Source organism: Molothrus aeneus, chromosome 5 (genome assembly GCF_037042795.1).
Source record: "Molothrus aeneus isolate 106 chromosome 5, BPBGC_Maene_1.0, whole genome shotgun sequence".
Lineage (NCBI taxonomy): Eukaryota > Metazoa > Chordata > Aves > Passeriformes > Icteridae > Molothrus > Molothrus aeneus.
In genome coordinates this window covers 16,891,340-16,910,283 of record NC_089650.1, presented here as the reverse complement: position 1 = coordinate 16,910,283, position 18,944 = coordinate 16,891,340, and the positions used below count along the sequence as shown (strand labels likewise).

Sequence of the window (18,944 nt, the reverse complement as noted above, 5' to 3'; positions counted from 1 at the left end):
GTACCTAGAAGTAGTTTTAAGAACAGATACTTATTTAATACATATTTTTGCAAGTTCTGATTTTCCTCTCAAACTTGCATAAATTCCCAATCAACCATCTTCCTTCATTCTAAGGCACTAAAAACTCAATATCATAGTACTGCCACCTAACTTCAATAAGTATTATTCCTATACAAAGTCTAAATAAGGTAATACTATTAAATAATGATCTCTCAATCTCTTTCTCCACATACTCAATAAGGTATTAATTCTACAGTACACACTGAGTAAGTGTTACAAAAGTATTTTTTGCTAAACATCTGCAACTACTTGGGAAAAAAGTCTTTTGAAAAAATAGGATTTATCTTAAAATGCTTACAAAAAACCATTTGAAATAGATGGTGACTCATAATGCAACAAGATCTTTAGACATTTAGAAGTGTGTTAGCACACAATTGTTCCACTAGATGCTGCCATGTAGTAAGACTTCGGAACTAACACCACGGGGAATGCCAGATTAACTTTTGCTAGCTATGGAAACTTGAGTTGAACATCTTTCCACTGCACAAGTCTGGGGCCTTCATATATATCTGTATTATTGCAAAAGTAAGAACAAGCTACCATGTATCTGTAATTTACAGAGTAATTTATCTGGAACATACTGAGTTAGCTATGTATCTGCATCTTCAATGTCTGCATTTGTGAACTGCAGAAGTAATTTCACCTTTCAAAATTTTTGAAAGGTGTTCGCATACAACTGATTTGTTAAAGAAGAAAATTTCATATGATTATATACATATAGAAATATGGCAATCCTCATGGCAATTAAATTTTTTAGATTTCAAAAATAAAACTGTCTGATTCTCAATTTTTCATAGATTATTATTGCTCAGTAAAAGTTATGCTACGCTTCTAAAAAACTAAAAATTATTCAAAGGCTTCATTAGTGAGAATAAATTATTCCCTTATTTTCTTCAAAAACCTGACATCTTAGATTTGAACTTCAGCATCTTATACTTGCATAAAATTAACTGCATTGAGCCTTCAGCTAAATCTTGTTGCCTTTACTCACAGTTCTAACACTGAGCAAAGTGACAAAAATTGCTGAAAGGACATTCTCAGTTTTTAGTTTTCTCTCTTTTATTCCCATAGTACTCACCCTTTGCAGGGAAGCAGATGCAAGATATGAACAGAAATTGTTTACACACAGAATGATTGGGGAAAAAATTAAATTACAATATTATTATTGTAATTATTTGTCAAGATTTAGGAAGAAATCTGAAATTTGAAAGAACTTTAGACCTATTCTGACTGCAAGAAACCTAACATTCTAATAAAAGGAGACATTCAAGAGGCAAAATTTCAGCACACCTGGTTTATCAGAACTGATTTAGTTTTGCCCACAGTTTAAGGTTTAAAATTCAACTTACACCACACAGTAACAATTCTAGAATGACCACCTGAAACTTTACAGGCACTTTAAGAAATTCAAGAAGAAACAATACCTTCATTCCTTCTTCCCAGCTGATCCAGAGGTCACCTCGAGTCAAAAAGCACGCTACAGCATGCCGGGCTAAATGGTGAATCCAACCTTCCTGACGAAGTTGTGTCATAATCGCATCAATCCAAGGAAAACCTGTCCTGCCTTCTGCCCATTTGGCCAAAGCCTCAGGATTCTTATCCCATGGAATTTGAACACAGATAGGATTCCCCTCCATTTTATCAAACCGTGGATTGTTAGTTGCCGCTGTGTAGAAAAATTCACGCCATAACAGCTGGCCATAGAGGGAGAGGGGAGGGGAGCTGTTCTTTTTTACCTGAAGATCACCATTAAAGAAAAACATTTTATTAGGAGAAGTAGGTGATAACCATGGTATCTAACAATATGTATCCAACTACACAGAAGTCCTACCTTTTTGTACAGATCCGTTAACTTGAAATAAAAGAGCCGACAGGACAAACAGCCAAAGCGAAGGTAGGGACTAAGCCCCGTAGGGCTTGCCAGAAGGGAATTTGCATTCATTCGTGGTCTTTCAAAGTTGGCTACCCAAGCCTTAAAAAAACAAAACAAAACAAAACCCACACAGCAAAATCAGACTAGAGGCTACATAGCAAGTTAGAAAGGGAGAAATCACACACTGTCTGTAACTGATTCCAAACAGTGGACAGATGGTCAGGTCACCTACGATATACAGGTGTTCCTTTTGAATCAGCAGAACCTCTAGAAGGTAATTCAACTCAATGCAGAAGGCATGGACTGTCTTCCAGAGCTATCTGTGCCTTTCTTTTAAATACACTGGAAACCTAGACAACTAGCAATACATTAGTTGTCAGAAAAATTCCCCTTCAAAGTTATAAAATGTATGGTTTTTTAAAAATAAAATCACTTCCAAAATAAATTTAATTTTTTATAGTATAGATGAGTAAAACAGACTGTTTCTAAAATTCATTTCAAAGATCATTTACTATCATCTTTAAAAAAGAAACTATTGATTTATATCGTTGAGGATTTGAGTTTTAAAGTTTGTGGGTTTGATTTTTTCTGTAACACAACTTGCCCAAATCCCTTTCGGTTTCACAGCAAAGAGTAACTATGTCTCCCAGATATGTCAGGCTTGCAGTGATCTGAAACATACCTTTCGTTCTAAATGTCTTTCTAAGCGTGTGAGAGCTTCAGTTTCTCCCCCTGGCCATACTGCAGAAGGCAGACCATCTGTGTCAAAACCTGAAAGACAAATTGAATAAAGGAAATTGCTTGTTTGCTTATACTGTAAGGCAACAAAATTATAGCATATTGATACCTGACTACTGCATCCTTAGAAAAATCCTAAGTTGGACACCTGAAAAAGTCTGTTTTAAAACAGTATGCAACCAAGTCTTCTTGAAGCACATCCAATACCTCTAACTTGCAGCAAAACTCAAATTTTTCCTTTTATATTTACATTAATATACATCACAAATGGTCTTACTTCAGTCCCAATTCTTCTGGTTTGTTTGGTTTTTTACACGAAGTGACCCCTCAGATTTTCCAAATCTGCAATATGCAGGATTATCCTAAAACCATAACTTTTTTTTTTTAATTACTATTAAGAAGCAACGATTGCTTTTGTCATTTACAGAATGTCTAAAAACTTTTCCACCAAGGTAAAAGCATGAGTGCCATCTTCAGAACATTCCTGGATATCACTGACCTCAATTTAAATAACAGAGATTGTAAATTTGATGATAAACATGCACTTGAGCCACAAAAGAAAGATAAAAAGAAGGTAATCAGATTTTTTCCACATCCTCACACCTGCCCCAAGATTGCTCACCAGATGTGTGGAAGAACATGTCTGCCTATAGTTTAACCACTGTATAGTGAGATCATTGCTTCTTATAAAGGCTTTAAAAACCAAGGTCTGTTTTGTAAGAGTTTGAATGGACTAGACAGGGCAGTAACAGGTTAACCAAACCTGTCCAGACCCTTCTGTTAGCAATTTGGAGGGCATAGCACATTTTGCCTGTATTCTGGGATGTGTGAGAAAACAGGAAAGAGATAAGAAGCTTCACAGACAGCAGCTAATACTATTCCTTAAAATTACATTTATAGAAATGTAAGACTTTTTTCCCTGCAGAACCTTCTAAAGTAATTAATTGTCTTATTAATACATTTTTTCAGTATATCAAGAAAAGAGGCCAGGTTTTTTAAAAATAGTTTGTTAAATGACAGATAAATGACCTGAAGCACAAAGATATGAAGTTTATTTAATACAAAATGAAGCATTAAAGACATTAACTAAGCATTAATTAGTAGCTTAATGATTATTTGGTACCCAAGAAAATGGCTATGCTGTATTACAAGAAGCCAAACAGTACTTAATATAGTTTGACCTAACCTGTCATTTACCAGAAACCAACCAAAATTTACAGAGTTGGTTATCTTTTTTTGTTCCTTTTGTATGTCATAATTGCATCAGGTTAACAATTACCCAGCAGCAGGACCTCACTTGCTGTTTTAAGTATTGTGCTTTCAATGGTAGATTTACATCTTGTTTCAAAATGTCAAAGCAATCTCAGAACATACCCAGCTCTTCAAGTGATGGCACACCATATTTCTCATCATGGTCATCAGAAACTGGAGTAGTACATTTTTTCATTACTTCTGGGGTTATAGTCTCCACAGGCATCTCCAGGGGTTCCATTCTACTAATTAGGGTCTGAAATCGCTTGTAAGTAAGAGGAGGCTGTCCTCCATTTAATTCTATTATTCTATATTAAAAAGAAAAACAGAAAATAAGTATGTCAGACAATAGTATTTAACAGTTTTTCTTATAAAATATACACACCTATACATACACAGAAATATCTTCTTACCTCCCTCCAGCTTACATAGAATCCCAAATATACATGGTAATCCAGTCGGCTAGAACTTTAAGTATACCATCCTTCCTTCCCCACTAGGGAGACATATAAACTAACTGTTTATAAGCAAGTCAATTTTATTCATTCCTGGGTTATAGAAATTCCCTCATGAACAAGAATATAATGAACATGGACAGCTCAAGGCAAAGAAAAGAACAGATCAGTAAAGCAGATAGAGATTCTAGCTACATGCAGAAGTATCCAGGTCACGTACAAGGCCACGCTATTTACATTCAAAGAAATTCACTTTCCCCTTCTGATATTGAGAACAGTAGTCAACATTAAAACTGTCTTAATATGGGGGGAAATTACCATGTAGCTTAAACACACTGACTGTCTAAAAAACACAGTTTTGTGTTTTGCATTGCCATTTTAAACATATCTGAAGTCTTAGAAAAAAGGAAAACTTCAAAGAAAAATTTACAAAGTGATAGATGGAACCAAATGCTTATTTAGCAGGGTGTTTGTGTGGGAGGGGGAAAAAAAGAATTTCCAATTTGGGATTAAAAAAAGTCAGCTATTGGTTTCAAAAAGTAAAATACTTCCAATTTCATTGCCCTCCTATAGGTCTAATAGTCTCTTATACATCAGCTTGTAAAAGAATAAAATGGGCAGCTACCACAATATATCACCTAATGTTAAGACAAGTTATACTTGTAACTAGTTTGTGGATAATGTTTCTATAATAGGGAATTAACACCAATCCATTAAATAGATCTGTGGAAAAATATAAAAAGACATTAAATGTCTTTTTATCCCTGGCAACACAGGGATAGCAAAAAATCACCAATTACTTATTGAATAGATAATTGGTAGGAAACAGTCCTTAAAAAAACTTAAGGGACTTTCTCATAACTTGTGTACAAAAAGTGAAATAAAGACAAAACAAACAAAGCAACTAAACAAAACCAGATGTTATTTGGGAGAAACTACAGACATGTTTGAATAACTTAATTATAAATGACAGCTAATTAACATAAACATTATTTTCAAAAGAACTCCAAATTAAAACTGCATTTCAGATTCAGTTACACATCTTTTTTTGGAGTTTATGGACGGATAAAAGTGAAACCTAAAACAAATTTGTAGTTTTCCTAACTATGAACTGTTTGGTGTGGAAAGTAGCCCACAATATATAAATAAATACTACATAAAATTCCAAGGGTTTTTTTCCCTCCTTTTTTAAAAGCCAAGGAAAATGGTAACTTACTTGTCCAGGTCATACAATGTATGTGAAATCCGAACAATGACCTCTACTCCAGCTTCACTAGCCAGCTTCTTGATAGCTGCATCTCTTTCCTTCCCAAATGGTTCAGAATCATATTCAATAGAAAGTTTTGCAATGTTCCATTCCTACAACACAAACCAGAAGTGTGGTCCTTTAGAAACTCAGCTGCATGATGGAGGGTCAGGGAAAAGAGAACTGGAAGGACAGGGGCAGAATGGAAAGTCAGCTATTACCTGTGGATAGTTATCAGAGATACAGAAAGATCCAAAATATATTAGGCATCCAGAATAACAAAAATAAAGTCCAACTTTTTGGCATCTAAGTAGCTATCAAGTATAAAAAAGCCTCCATCTGTCTTATTACTGTGGGTGCTCAGTAATGCAACATGTAATGAACAATTTCCATGCAAATTTTGAAAACTCATCTCCAACTTTAGGATCCACATACCGTAAAAGACTCAACAGAAGAGGAAGATGACAAAGGCTGTCTTCTGAACATGGATCAATAGCAGTACCTTGCTCTACACAAAAGCTTTTTACATATGCCAGTCAGCTTTAGCAGCCGAACTGAAGTTTGAAGGGAGGGGTTGGAAGTATTGCCCCACCCTATCACCAAACACTTTCTTTACCTTTTCCAAATCCCTTTCTCCTCACTCAAGACAATCTTCAAATTCTCAATTAAAAATAAAAAAAAATAAAAAAGGCTGTCTTCTACAAAGAGAATGCCTTATGCCTTGTAGTCTAATATTCTTTATGTCACAGATGCAGTGACAGTCAACAGTCACAGGTGAGGCAGTGACAGTCAACAGTCACAGGTGAGGCAGTGACAGTCAACAGTCACAGGTGAGGAAAATGAAAGGAACAAAGGGATCAACAATGGCTAAGGCTTCTGCAACAGTAGGAAATTGGAAAGGTGAAGTATGCACAAGATGATCCTAGAAAGCCATCACGCCAGTCAAATACCTTTCTAAACCCCCAGAATCTTAATGACTTGATTTAATACACCATAGTATTTCAGAGAATTGGATTTACACCAGAGACAAGGGCACTCAGTGCTAATCACCTAGGGTGCAATTTCACTTCCAAACTCCAGCTCTCTCCTAGATGAAGCCCAGCCCTGAGGACAGATGATTCCAAGGAGTGCTTGCTTGCTCTTTGAAACAAGGCTGGGATCCCACCATCATTAAGTCTGCCAAGACTAACACAGCAGGCCTTGAGTCCTCAAGGCCAACAGTCCAACTTCCTACGTCATCACATAACATTTACTTCCCATTTCATAATGCTCCATAGCATAAAACCACTGTGTGATGAGTTGCAGCAGATACTTTTCTAAGCCCTTCTTTCCTCTCACGATTTGCAATGTCCATAAAAAAGAGTGTCCAAGACACAGAGTCAAGTCCCTAGGGAAGTCAAGAAACTCTGAGACAACTGCTGTGTAATGTGAATACACCCAGATCACATCAGCATGAGCCAGGCAATTAGAAGAATCAGAGACACAGATAAGTTTGCACACAGTCATACTGCTGAATGGTTTTAGCAACACTGATGCATTAAAAAAATTAGTGATGGTTTCAATTCTATTTTCTTTACTGAGCCAAGCCCAGAGCTAAAGACAGAAAGCAGAACAGGACAAATTGAAGAGAATGAGGCAAGAACAAGCCAAAACTTAAATGAAACGAAAGAGCCTAAAGGTGTTTGAGGTCTTTTGTAAGGATAAAGATAGATCAGTGTTCTGCCTTTTGAAGGTATTGTTCAGACTGTGAAAAGGAAAGCCTTACCAAGAAACAGCGGTGATACGTTCATTACTAGGAAATCCACAGATGCTGGCATCTGTGATAGGGCTCCTGACACCTGACAGGGTTCTATGGAAGTTCCACTATCTCCTACCCTAAGTTAATGACTTCACTGAAGTTATTTTTCCAAAATTAACTGAACTTATCTTTTCCACATGTGTTCATTCTTCAGGGTCAGAATCATTGCTCACCTTTGAGACATTTAATAGGGATGATCTGAAAAGCCTTGTTCAGTGTTATAAGCCTTTCACTGCACTGCAAGTGTCTGATGCACAGCTACTGCTCTGACAAAAGAAGTTGTGAGATATAATTATAAGACATAGATGCATGTTCCAGGTCAACTTCACTCAAAAGTGAAGATATCCTCAAGAGCTTCAGTAACTTGTTTGAGCATAGAGGATGTCCTGAAAAGTCCCTTAGTGAACCAATATAGGATAAAGACACTAACTTGAGGAACCAGAAGACACAGACAGATATGAATGCTCTTTTTTGATTGCTGTATGCTATCTTATAAGTTATTTTAATTTTCTTCTCAGCACTAAAATTAATATTCTAAAAATGTCGAAATTCAAAGCTGCCAGGTATAGAAAGATCAGCCTAGCAGCAAAATCTGAAACAGGAGCTGTCAAAGTAGCCATTAAAGTATTTAAGACTTGCCACAGGTTGCTCAAATCCAGAAGGCAACACACAATGGGAAGACCTTTGTTCCTACTTAAACGAAACCAAACTAAGTTTGGCCGACAAATACAATAAGCTTGAAGACCTGAGGAGTTGCAAGCAACAGCTAATGCCACAGTACTCCTCCAGGAAATTCTTCACTGAGGGGAAATCAAGGAAAGACCAGTAGAAGTATCACCCAGTTAGCATTTCACAACAAAATCACAATAATGAAGATGGAAATGTGGTTTGAGTTTTCAGGTTGGTGTTGAAAACCTGGGAATAAAAATAATGAACATACAACCTCTTTGGAAAAATGGATATTTCCTTTTACCGTCCCCCATCCCCAATCTCACTTGTTTCAGTCACCTCAATTCAATCATTCTGAAAAAACTCTTCAAATCAATTTGCCAAGTGTTCATTTTTACAATACTAATATAGTATTGCAACCTTAAATACACTATTATCCATAGACAACATATTACTATCAGTAGCAATCACTCACAGCTTTAATTCTTTCAGTAAGACCCCTTTCCACAAGAGCCTTAAATGTCTTTGACTAGAAAACGCTTTTTAGTTACTCTGTGCTTTTAACAATCTTACTACTAGAAAGAAGCTTATTAAATCACCTTTTATGGTCAAAAAGCAATCACAGCAGATGTTTGGCCTAAATAAAACATTGCTTTTACAGGTCAGGCTTTGAACATGGACTCACGTGCACAAAATTTTATTTCAGTACTACAAAGGGAACGTGTAAAAGAAAATGTAGTAATATACAGTACCTACACTTAGCAAAATATATGAATCAATTCTGTTTCTGGAGAGAAAGAAACAAAAACCAGTAATGTCTAAAAGCAACTCAGTTCATTTGCTGAAATGCACATTAGAGAGGAAGAATTCAAAACTAACACAAATAACTTTAATGAGAAAAAGAATAGACCAGTATTTGCATTAATAACTTACAACATTCTTGTACTGAATGAAACAGTACAAGAAATATTCCTAGCTATAATTAGTTTGTTGGTCATATTTGTGGGAAAAACAACTGCAAGGTGGGACTTACCTTAAAAAGCCTGGGGAAAACATCTGCTGGCTGTCCACGGATAACAAACAAACGTGAATTCAGTTTCCGCAGATTGGCATCAAGATCCTCAAGACACTGAAGCAGGAATCTGCAAGAATTTAGAAAAACATTTATTTTCTGAGGCAAACCAGACAATTTTACAATAGAAAAAGGTAACTAAGAAGAATAATCAATAACAATTATCAGACCTTGAGCACTTTGTACATATTTTAGTGTTGCTGCATGTTCACATCCTAATTACACCTGACTTACAGTGGCATGACACCATGTGATATCTTCCACAATACATAACTCATAAAACCAAACCACATTGTCATTTCAGTTTTCCCCTCAATGTTATTCAGATCTGGAATGGACTAAAACATACTCTAGTCTCAACTAAAACTACAAGTCTCTTGCTATTCTAAAGACAGAAAAACTCCTACACTACAGAAAAAAATCCCAACGAACAAAGAGATAATCAGCTGTTGGCACACTGCTACTAAACTTAACCCAAGCCCTTCTTACAACACTGAACTGTGACTAAAAACAGCATACCAGGAGTACACAGTCATGACTATCCCTCTGCCCTTCATTTATAGAAACAGCCCTCTATATAACATATGCATCTTGGCTGTAACTTCACCAGAATTATTTAATAAGCAAATTAGCACATCCGGCAAAAAAAAAAAAAAAAAAAAAGAGAGAACAGGGTAACGGGGTGCTGCAGACCTGCAAGTGTTCAAGTGAAACAGGTAGTCACACAAAAAATGTTGAGACAGGTTCACATGCACAAAAATTTATTCACAGATATAATAACTCCAATGGTGAAAGTGGTTTGGGGAAGAAATAAAAACAAAAGGAAAGAGGAAAAAAAGAGACATCTACCTTACACCCAGCTGGAAAGAAAAGTGCTGGAGGTTCCGAGATGAGTGCCCTTCCCCTGGACTCTCTCCAGTCTAACAAGTGGCTCCTCCTAATATTTTTCATGTGATCAGCAGGTTAAGGGGAGGTGATCCTCTCCCTTTACTCTGCCCCGGTGAGGCCACATCTGGAGTGTTGAGTTCAATTCTGGGCTCCCTAGCCCAAGAAAGACCAGAAACTACTGGGGAGGGTCTGGAGAAGGGCTACAAAGATGTTAAGGAGACTGCAGCACCCTTCTTACAAGGAAAGACTAAGAGAGTTGGGTCTTGTGTAGTCTGGAGGAGATTACTGAGAGAGGATCTTACCAATTCATACAGATATCTTAAATGCAGTGCCAAGAGGATGGGGCCAGATTCTTTTCAGCAATGCTCGGCAATAAGACAAAGGGCAACAGGCACAACATTAAACAGGAAACTGCATCTGAATATAAGGAGAAATTTTTTTGTGGGTAACAGAAGACTGAAACAGGCTGCCCAGAGAGAGGTTGCAGTCTTCTTTCCTGGATATATTCAAAGCCCATCTGGACATGATCCTAGGCAACCTGCTCCAGATGAACCTGCTTTAGCAGGGACAGTTGGACTAGGTGATCTCCAGAGGTCCCCTCCTACCCCAACAATTCTGTAATTCTGTACTAACAACATACATTTCACCAGGAGCTGCTCAATCCCTCTCAGCCATTCCTTCTTACAGTGCTGTTAGCATTCAGCAGAGCACATACTGATCAGGGCAACTGCTGAGTCAGTGCCTGCTGGTCATTAATTTCTGTGCTCACACATTATTGCATCCCCTGCCATAAACCACAAGCTACACCCAAAGGGGGGAAAAAGAAAGAGGCTGTCCCACACTGCAGTCCATTACTCCTGAGAAACCCTGCTGTAATGATACTGTGCAGGTTCAAGGCCACAGCGATAACACCTCCGGAGCAACTGCCTGAGAGCAAGGCAGGAGAAGCAGTGCCAGGACAGCTGGAGACTGCACCTGCTGAGAAGGGGCACAGCTACCATGGAAGGGCAGGAGCGGCTCTGCAAGTGCCCAGCAGGTTATGAGGACAAAGGCACTGAGCAACCAGGTTTACTAAAATCAGGAGTTCATTCGCCCCTAGATTTTGAAGACAAATCCTAAAAGCTAACCAGATACAATGAAAATGCTGCGCCTTCTAGGAGGGATATAGCATACATGATTGCTGCAAACCTGCTAATATCCATTTTCTAAGTATTTAGCAATATGTAAGTGATGCCTACCTAACACACATTGCTTCCAACTTTACACGGGGAAAAAACTTATCAAAAATAGTATCTAAAAGGCTGGGACAAACCTCCCCTAGCTGCTATTAAATACCTACAATGTGTGGCTCACTTGACCTGAAAGAGTAAGAACAGGCGTCTTAGCAGCCAGCATAAAAGATTACAATGGCTTCTTCGCTACACATGGCAAACCATGTTTAGATGTTTAACAACTGGTACAAAACAGAAATGCCTATTGTTTCTCACTTTGCTCAGTTTTGTTTTGAAAAAAACTGTGTGGTAGTTAGAAAAGAAGAAACTTCTCTAAACTCATTTAGTTAGAAACTATGCAGGGGTTATTTTAAGAATCAGATGAGAGTTGCATATGCTTCTATCAGAGAGAACTTGAGCCCTGTGTCCCTAGGACAAAGTCAATTTTATTTGAACTCTGAAAATTACAGCTTGATTTTCACATGGTTTTTTAAACCTGGAATGATAATTAACCTTATCCATGTGAATCTCACTTTCAAGGAACATGTATTCACATATACTTCACAAATCACTAGGAAGACAAACTACAATACTGCTCTGGATACCTTTAGAATAATCCAGGGGGTCAGAGCTTTTTGTTGCCCTTTTTTTTGTGGTTTGGTTGTTTGGAGTTTTGTTGTTACACTGGCTTGCTTGTTTGTTGTCTAAACTCATCTCACAGAGTAGAGGGAAAGGTTATGGAAAGAAACTTGTGACATGAAATATTCATAACTATTCCTGTCTTTCAGGAAACTTGATTTTTTTTTCCTATTGGCATTTCAGTTCTCTCTATTTTCTCAGTCTCTTTTCCTACCTGACTGATCACAATATATAACTTCTAGTCCGGGCTTGGAACAAAATCCTATTCAAGAAGCTAACATGCACTGACCCAGTCTCCAATTCGCATCCAAGATCCCTAAACTTGCCCTTAATACTGTTTAATCTCTATTTGTTGGTTCCCCAAATCCTCTCTGTTATCTCTCTTATCTCTCACCACACTCCAGCACTTCAATCTCCATAAAACTCTTTCAGGTACTTAACAAAAATAACAGTGTAGACTCAAAACTGTTAAATATATTTAGGAAGAGAGCAGGAGGGTGGCCAGGGGACACACACACTCCCCCTTACCTCAACAAAAACTAGAACAAATTAGAAACAGCCCAACCACAGCTTGTGTTGCAAGACTCACGGAAAGCACATTGTTCAAAAATAACAGACCAAATCAAACTCTAGTGACCTTACAATATCTAGAGTAATAGCAATGCAAAAGAATACTTTTGACTTCCAGAACACACACTCAGCTCACAGTTACTCAGAAGAAGCATATCATTTAGTAAGCATATTTGATTCTTTCAGTCAAACCAAATATGTTGTAGCAAAATGTGATGAAAATAATTAATCACTTATTTTGTTTTCATCCACTGTATTTATGCTATACTACATCTAAAGGCATTTTTTTAATTAAAGTTTTAATAGAAGTTGTCTAACATAAAAGCCTTTACACAGATTTATAGAATCACAAAATAGTTTGAGTTGGAAGGGACTTTTGAAGGTCATCTAGTCCAATCTCCCCTGCAAAGAGCCTTATTCAATTAAATATGAACCTTCTTAAATAATCACTTTTAAAAACATACCAATAAACATAAATAATCAAATCAACTACTTGTCATAAAAAAAGTTTTTACCTCCTCTTTTTATCATTAGTACCCCTAAAACATAAGAGAAGCAGCACAGCATCTTTAACTGAATGCAAAATTACCTGACCTTCCTCTCTGAAAAGATCCAACAAAATGCTCACAAACACATTCATTTCACAGGAATGGTAAATTAGTCTATGAATTGAAAATGAATATGAAACCTCCATCACATAAAAAGTATTTCTTTTCAGTAAATGAGCTCTAGAGGCAAAGTTTCTTCATAGCAGCTATGAAGTAAGAGCTACTAGGCTTAAACTCTACTATACTTCATACCAGACTCTGGCAATGAGAAGATATTTAAATCTCCCCCTACAATAACAGGTCACATTTCTGAGTCTGAATCTAAACTAACTTTTTTCCCTTAACCTAATAGTCAATGGGAAAGCACTTTCTTTTGCACTTTGAATGAATTATATGAGCTAAAAACTTTATTAATACACACAAAAAGGATGCCCAGATAATTTTTAACAGATTAGAGCATCAGCCCAGTTTTCTGTATCTGATCTCAAACATCCCTTAGGCAAACCAGAAGGAAATGTTCACTAATAATTTCACACTAGCAAACAATGTGAGGTACATGCATGACTGACACGATAGAGGGAGGCAGAAAAGACTTACATATTTTAACATGGGGAAGATGCTGATGCAAAGCATCTCTGTCTGCAAGCAACATTCTTAGAGAGTACTACACACATTTTGCCAGAGACATCTAATTATGATATTCTGAACTTTCATGAAAGCTGCTGAAGACTTCATTCTCTAAAAGACATGCGCATAAAATCTTAGCAGTTGACTCCAAGAAACACCACAAGCCTTCTTTGCTGTCAATCATATAAGGTACGCTTGGGGTCTAAAATATAAATTAATTGCCAGAAACTGGCAATAATTGCATAATATAGCTCATAATTTTAGCTACCATGCAACTGAAAGAAACTGATACCATCAAAGTAACTATTCAAAAACTTCAATAAGTAATTGTTAACAAGTTAACCATTAACAAAATAAGCTAAAGCAAGCACTACACTACATCACACAATGTTCCTAGCTCTGCACTATTAACATGATTAAAGACTATACACTGAAGAAGTCAGGAGCAGCTTGTTAGAAAGGTAACAATTTTATTTAGGGAGGAGACCTGCAAGAAGGATACCTATAGACACACTATTTAAGGCTACCCTTAAGTCTTGTTTGGGGTTATTTTTAGGAGTAATGAACACCCAGAAACCACAATCACATATAACCATCCTTGCCAGTACAAGATGAAGGCAGCTGGTAGGAACTGAGGGGACTTAAAATGCAGTGACTTCTCTTGCAGGTGCTATTTACATCTGAAAATGCTAGTAGGCTAAAACCATTAAGAATAAGTTTTCTGAACCAATCCAGATTCTGAATTTGACCATTAGCAGGAGTGTTAGACTGCACAGACACACAAAATATAGGAATTTAGCTAGCCTTTCTCATTCTGAGAGGAAGTTTAAGAATTTGAGTGTAAAGGAACAGTGCTAAAACTTGTTCTGTTCCTAAGTTTAATACTTTTCACCCACGACTGATCAACTTCCAGCAACCAATCCAAACTTGTGCTTAACCTCTCTTTTTAAGTACCTTTTATCTATCCACTAGTCCTCACACCAAGCCATTGATTTCCACCAATAGAAAAGCTCAGTCAAAGAAGAAACTCATGTTGTTATGGGTATTTGACTGCCACCCAGACTTTGTCTATCAAAATTATCTTAGGCAGCCTAATATCTGCTAGCTTTACTACCCTCTTCAATTGTTTTTTCCAACAATGCTATCAGATACTCCTCCTTCATCTTTCAGAGTTTAGTAGAGCTGTCTGGATTCAATAAAAAAGAATATTACACACTGTTTATTATTATTAACCACATTTTATTACAGAGAGTATAATTTACAGCATTAGACCCTAATGTATTAATCACACAAATCACGTACCCTTTATTTCTCTTCAGAGAGAGAGCAAGAGCACTTTTCTTTCACACATACTTTGCCATATGCCTGATTAGGTTATAAGGAGATTTCAGCATAAGGCAAATATACGCCTCATACTAATTTCAACTGGAATCACAATGCAAATACCAAATCAAAAACCAAAACTGAGTATGAGGCATTGAGAAGTATCTCAAACTTGATGTCCCTTTATACAAATATTTAGTATTTTACCAGTATATTTTCCTGTTTTGATTGTTACCAACCAACGTGTCTTAGTGCAAGCAGTATATTCTTATAAAACTGTAAGAAGATTAAGCTCAGACAGGATTTAAGTGTTATGTACACTCTGCAGCATCCTTTGGCAGCCAGCCACAGTAGTATTTTTCTGTTACCAAATCAAGGTCACAGAGGCATTCCTTCCTGTATCACATTGTTTCAACGAATCCCACATCCAACTTCACATCCTAAAGTGGTATACAATAATACATGTCGTAAAGATATTATCCTTTGAGCTTATACATAAGAGTAGGAAAAAGTTCAGGTTACTAAACTCTAGATACTTAAGTGAAGTAGCTGTGGGAGTTAACTAATCTCCTGCAGGGTTGCTCTACAGTCAGTGAAGAAAAAACAGCTCCTTTAGAGAGCAAATCAGAACTACAGCATCTTTTATAACTTAGTATAGCTGATCTACTTGCAAAACCAAACCCAAACACTGCCCATGATGTGTGTCACTTGGCTTTTTTTCCCGCTAATATTTATTACTGTTATAATCTTTAAGCCAAAGCAGAGCTGTGACGGACAACAAATGCAAGACACATCCAAGCCTATGTACAGCTGTAAAAGAGGTTCTCAGGGGAAAAAAAAAAGCAATTCTTTGAAAATAGATGAAAGAAAGGGCTTTGAGCTATAATCAAGAGAAAACCATGTTTAAAATTTAATCTCTCCAAGCTGAGTCCTTTTGGGTGCATCTTCTTTGACACTAAGGAAAAAAGACTATTTCAGATATGGAGTGAGAATAGAACATCAACCACAGCAAGCAGTACTGCTCGATTAGGAACAACAAACTCATTTGAATCAAACCTATCTCACATTGGGGAAAAAGCTGGCATTTACTTACATACCATCCCTCATTAATTTCTTTCCAACTGAACTAACTTTTCAAGGTTAGCATTCCCCAAAGGAAGGAAACACAAATTTTTTCTCCTATTCAAAAGACATTCATAATCCCCCAAATATGAAGGAAGCAGGGTAATAGGCAGGATTACAACCCTGGACTTTTGGAGATCTACTTTTGGCTGCTTCAAGGACCTACTAGGAAGAATTCCATGGGTTAAGTCTCCAGAAGGTAGAGGAGTCCAAGGGCACTGGTTAGTACTCAAGCATCATTTCTCCCAAGCTAAGGACCAGTGCATCCCTATTAGTAAGAAATCAATTAAAAGCATCAGAAGACCTGTATGGATAATCAAGGAGCTTCTGACAAAGCTGAAACACAAGAAGAACGTTTATGGAATATGGAAAACAGGACAGACCACTTGGGAGAAATAAAGGCATGCTGTCAGATTACGCAGGGATATGACAAAGAATGCTACACGGTCCATTTGGAATGGAATCTAGCAAGGGATGTCAAGTATGACAAGAAAGGTTCCTTCTTTTCTACCTTTTGCTACTTGTAGCAAAAGGAAGACTAGGGAAACACGGGTTCACTACTGAATCAAGTGGGTGCCATGGTGACAAAGCATGTAGAGAAGGCACAGTTACTGAGCTTTCTTTGCTCCATCTTTATTGTTAAAGCCAGACTCCAGGAATCCCTGAGCATGGAGGCAAGAGTGAAAGTCCAGGAAAATGAAGATTTTCCTTTAGTCAAGGAGGATCAGATTAGATATCCTTCAGTCAAGCTTGCCATCCAGAAATCCATAGATCCCAATGAGATACACCCATGAGTGTTGAGGGAGCTGGCAGATAGTATTGTTAAACCATCATCCACTCTCCATCATCTTTGAAAGGTCATGGAGAACAGGAGAAGTACATGAAAGTACCAGTACAGGTTAAATGTTGTCTTGCTGGAAAGTAGCTCTTCAGAGAAGGACCTGTGATCCCTGGTGGACAACAGGTTAAACCAGGAGCCAGCAGTGTGCCTTTCTGGGATGCATTAGGAAGAGCATTGCCAGCAGGTCAGGGGAGATGATCTGCACTGCTGAGGCCTTATCTGGACTGATGTGTCCAGGGTTGTGGGTGGGTAAGCTGGGCTGCACAGTTCAAGAAAGACAAGGAGCTCTTGGAGAAAGTCCAGGAGAGGGCATAGTGGATAAGGGGACTAGAGCATCTCTCTAATGAGCAAAGGTTGAGAGAGACCAGCCTGTGTAGTCTGGAGAAGAAATGACTGAGAGGGAATCTTATCAACGTATACAAATATCTTAAGGATGGTGTCAAGAGGACGGACCAGACTCTTTTCAGCCATGCCCAGTGACAGAATAAGGGACAATGTGCACAAACTAGAACACAGGAAGCTCCATCTGAATATGAAGAAAAACATCTTTACTGTGGGAGTGACAGATCACTAGAACAAGCTCCAGAGGGGTTGCAGTCCCTTTCCCTGGAGATATTCAAAACCCACTTGGACACATCCTGTGCAATCTCCTCTGGGTGAATCTGCTTTAGCAGGGGAGGTGTCCCCTCCAAGTGTCCAGGTGTCTCCCATTTCCAAAGTCCCTTCCTACCCCAACCATTTTGTGATTCCATGAAATAGCACTGTGAAGTTGGTTCCTATTTTGTGAGCCATACATCACAGCAAATGGTGTATTTAGCTTCTATGAAGTCTGGATCTTAAATTCATATTCAAAGGGCACCCATTACTCACCTAAATTATTCTCATATAACTTGAAATGAACATCTCAAATTACTTCATGTTACAAAGGTCAGTCTGCTGGCGATAGAAGACTAACAGGCTCACAGCTTCCTAAATCTGTCTCTTAGTGTCTTCTGTTCTTTAATGTACATATTCTGTGTTTATTTTTTAATACCCTAATTCCAATCTGATAAATCAAAGTATTTATTATTTGACTTTAATTGTTTATGTCTGTTCTCTCCAGAGAGAAACTAGTTGGATCCATAAAGGAAAACCAAGAGCAAACAAATTGTACTGGAGACAACTGGGGAAATATTACCTAGAAGCAAATTACAAAATTAAGAGTTACTTGAGAGTACAGACATGGTCATACATAAATTTAAACCAACTTATTCTCCTGCATCCAAGTTCTCTTATTTAAATTAGCAGCTCTTAAGGCTTGATGTAATTAAACAAGAGCTAGCCTGCTTTATAAAATATTTCAGCCACGTTATTTTCAGCAATCTAAGCTGTCCAAGACAGCTAAGGCTCATTTAAAAAGAACAAGCACAATAAGAGCACTCCAACAAGATAGTCTTGCAATCTGATTCTAAAGGACAGATTTTATACTGCCCTTAATTTACATTAATAAAACCTTCTTCCTCTCCTTAAATTAAAGTGACCTCTTTAAGGTTACAATTAGTGCTAGTAAAATTTTGCAGTTTTATGTTTCCTAGAAATAAAACACTGGCTTAAATAAATATATTTCTCAACTACACTGGATAAATTTCAAGTCTTTAACATAGAATTCCATCATCTCTGGCTTCCCATATCTCAAAAATCTATTAAACTAATAGAAGATAATTAAGGATAGAACTGAAATCCTTTAGCAAACATAGAAACTGGTAGAAAGTTTCAAAAACTAAAAAGAAATATCCTGAAGCTATTCCCAGAAATCTTAATTAAAACTGACTGGTGCTCACCTTATGGTGGTCAGACATTCAGCATTATCTTAACTTCCCATTGCTACTATTATGAATCAAAATGCCAACATTTTCTGAACCAGTCTTTCAAAGCTGAAATTTATAGTTGAATACAAAGTCATTTATAGCTGAATTAGTTATAGTCATTTATAGCTGAATACAAAGTTAACTTGATGAAGGTGTATTCAGGGTT

The 18,944-nt window shown here is 37.3% G+C and overlaps 1 protein-coding gene across 1 annotated transcript in view; it reads right to left on the bottom strand.

Moving 5' to 3' along the window:
• Nucleotides 1-18,944, bottom strand: part of CRY1 (cryptochrome circadian regulator 1) — a 39,785-nt gene that overhangs the window by 7,552 nt on the left and 13,289 nt on the right. The window contains exons 2-7 of the mRNA XM_066549801.1: nucleotides 9,124-9,232; nucleotides 5,594-5,736; nucleotides 4,046-4,230; nucleotides 2,616-2,704; nucleotides 1,892-2,032; nucleotides 1,485-1,796 (exon numbers count right to left, since the gene is read on the bottom strand). Of these exons, the coding sequence (XP_066405898.1) occupies nucleotides 1,485-1,796; nucleotides 1,892-2,032; nucleotides 2,616-2,704; nucleotides 4,046-4,230; nucleotides 5,594-5,736; nucleotides 9,124-9,232 (979 nt within the window). The remainder of the gene's footprint in view (nucleotides 1-1,484; nucleotides 1,797-1,891; nucleotides 2,033-2,615; nucleotides 2,705-4,045; nucleotides 4,231-5,593; nucleotides 5,737-9,123; nucleotides 9,233-18,944) is intronic.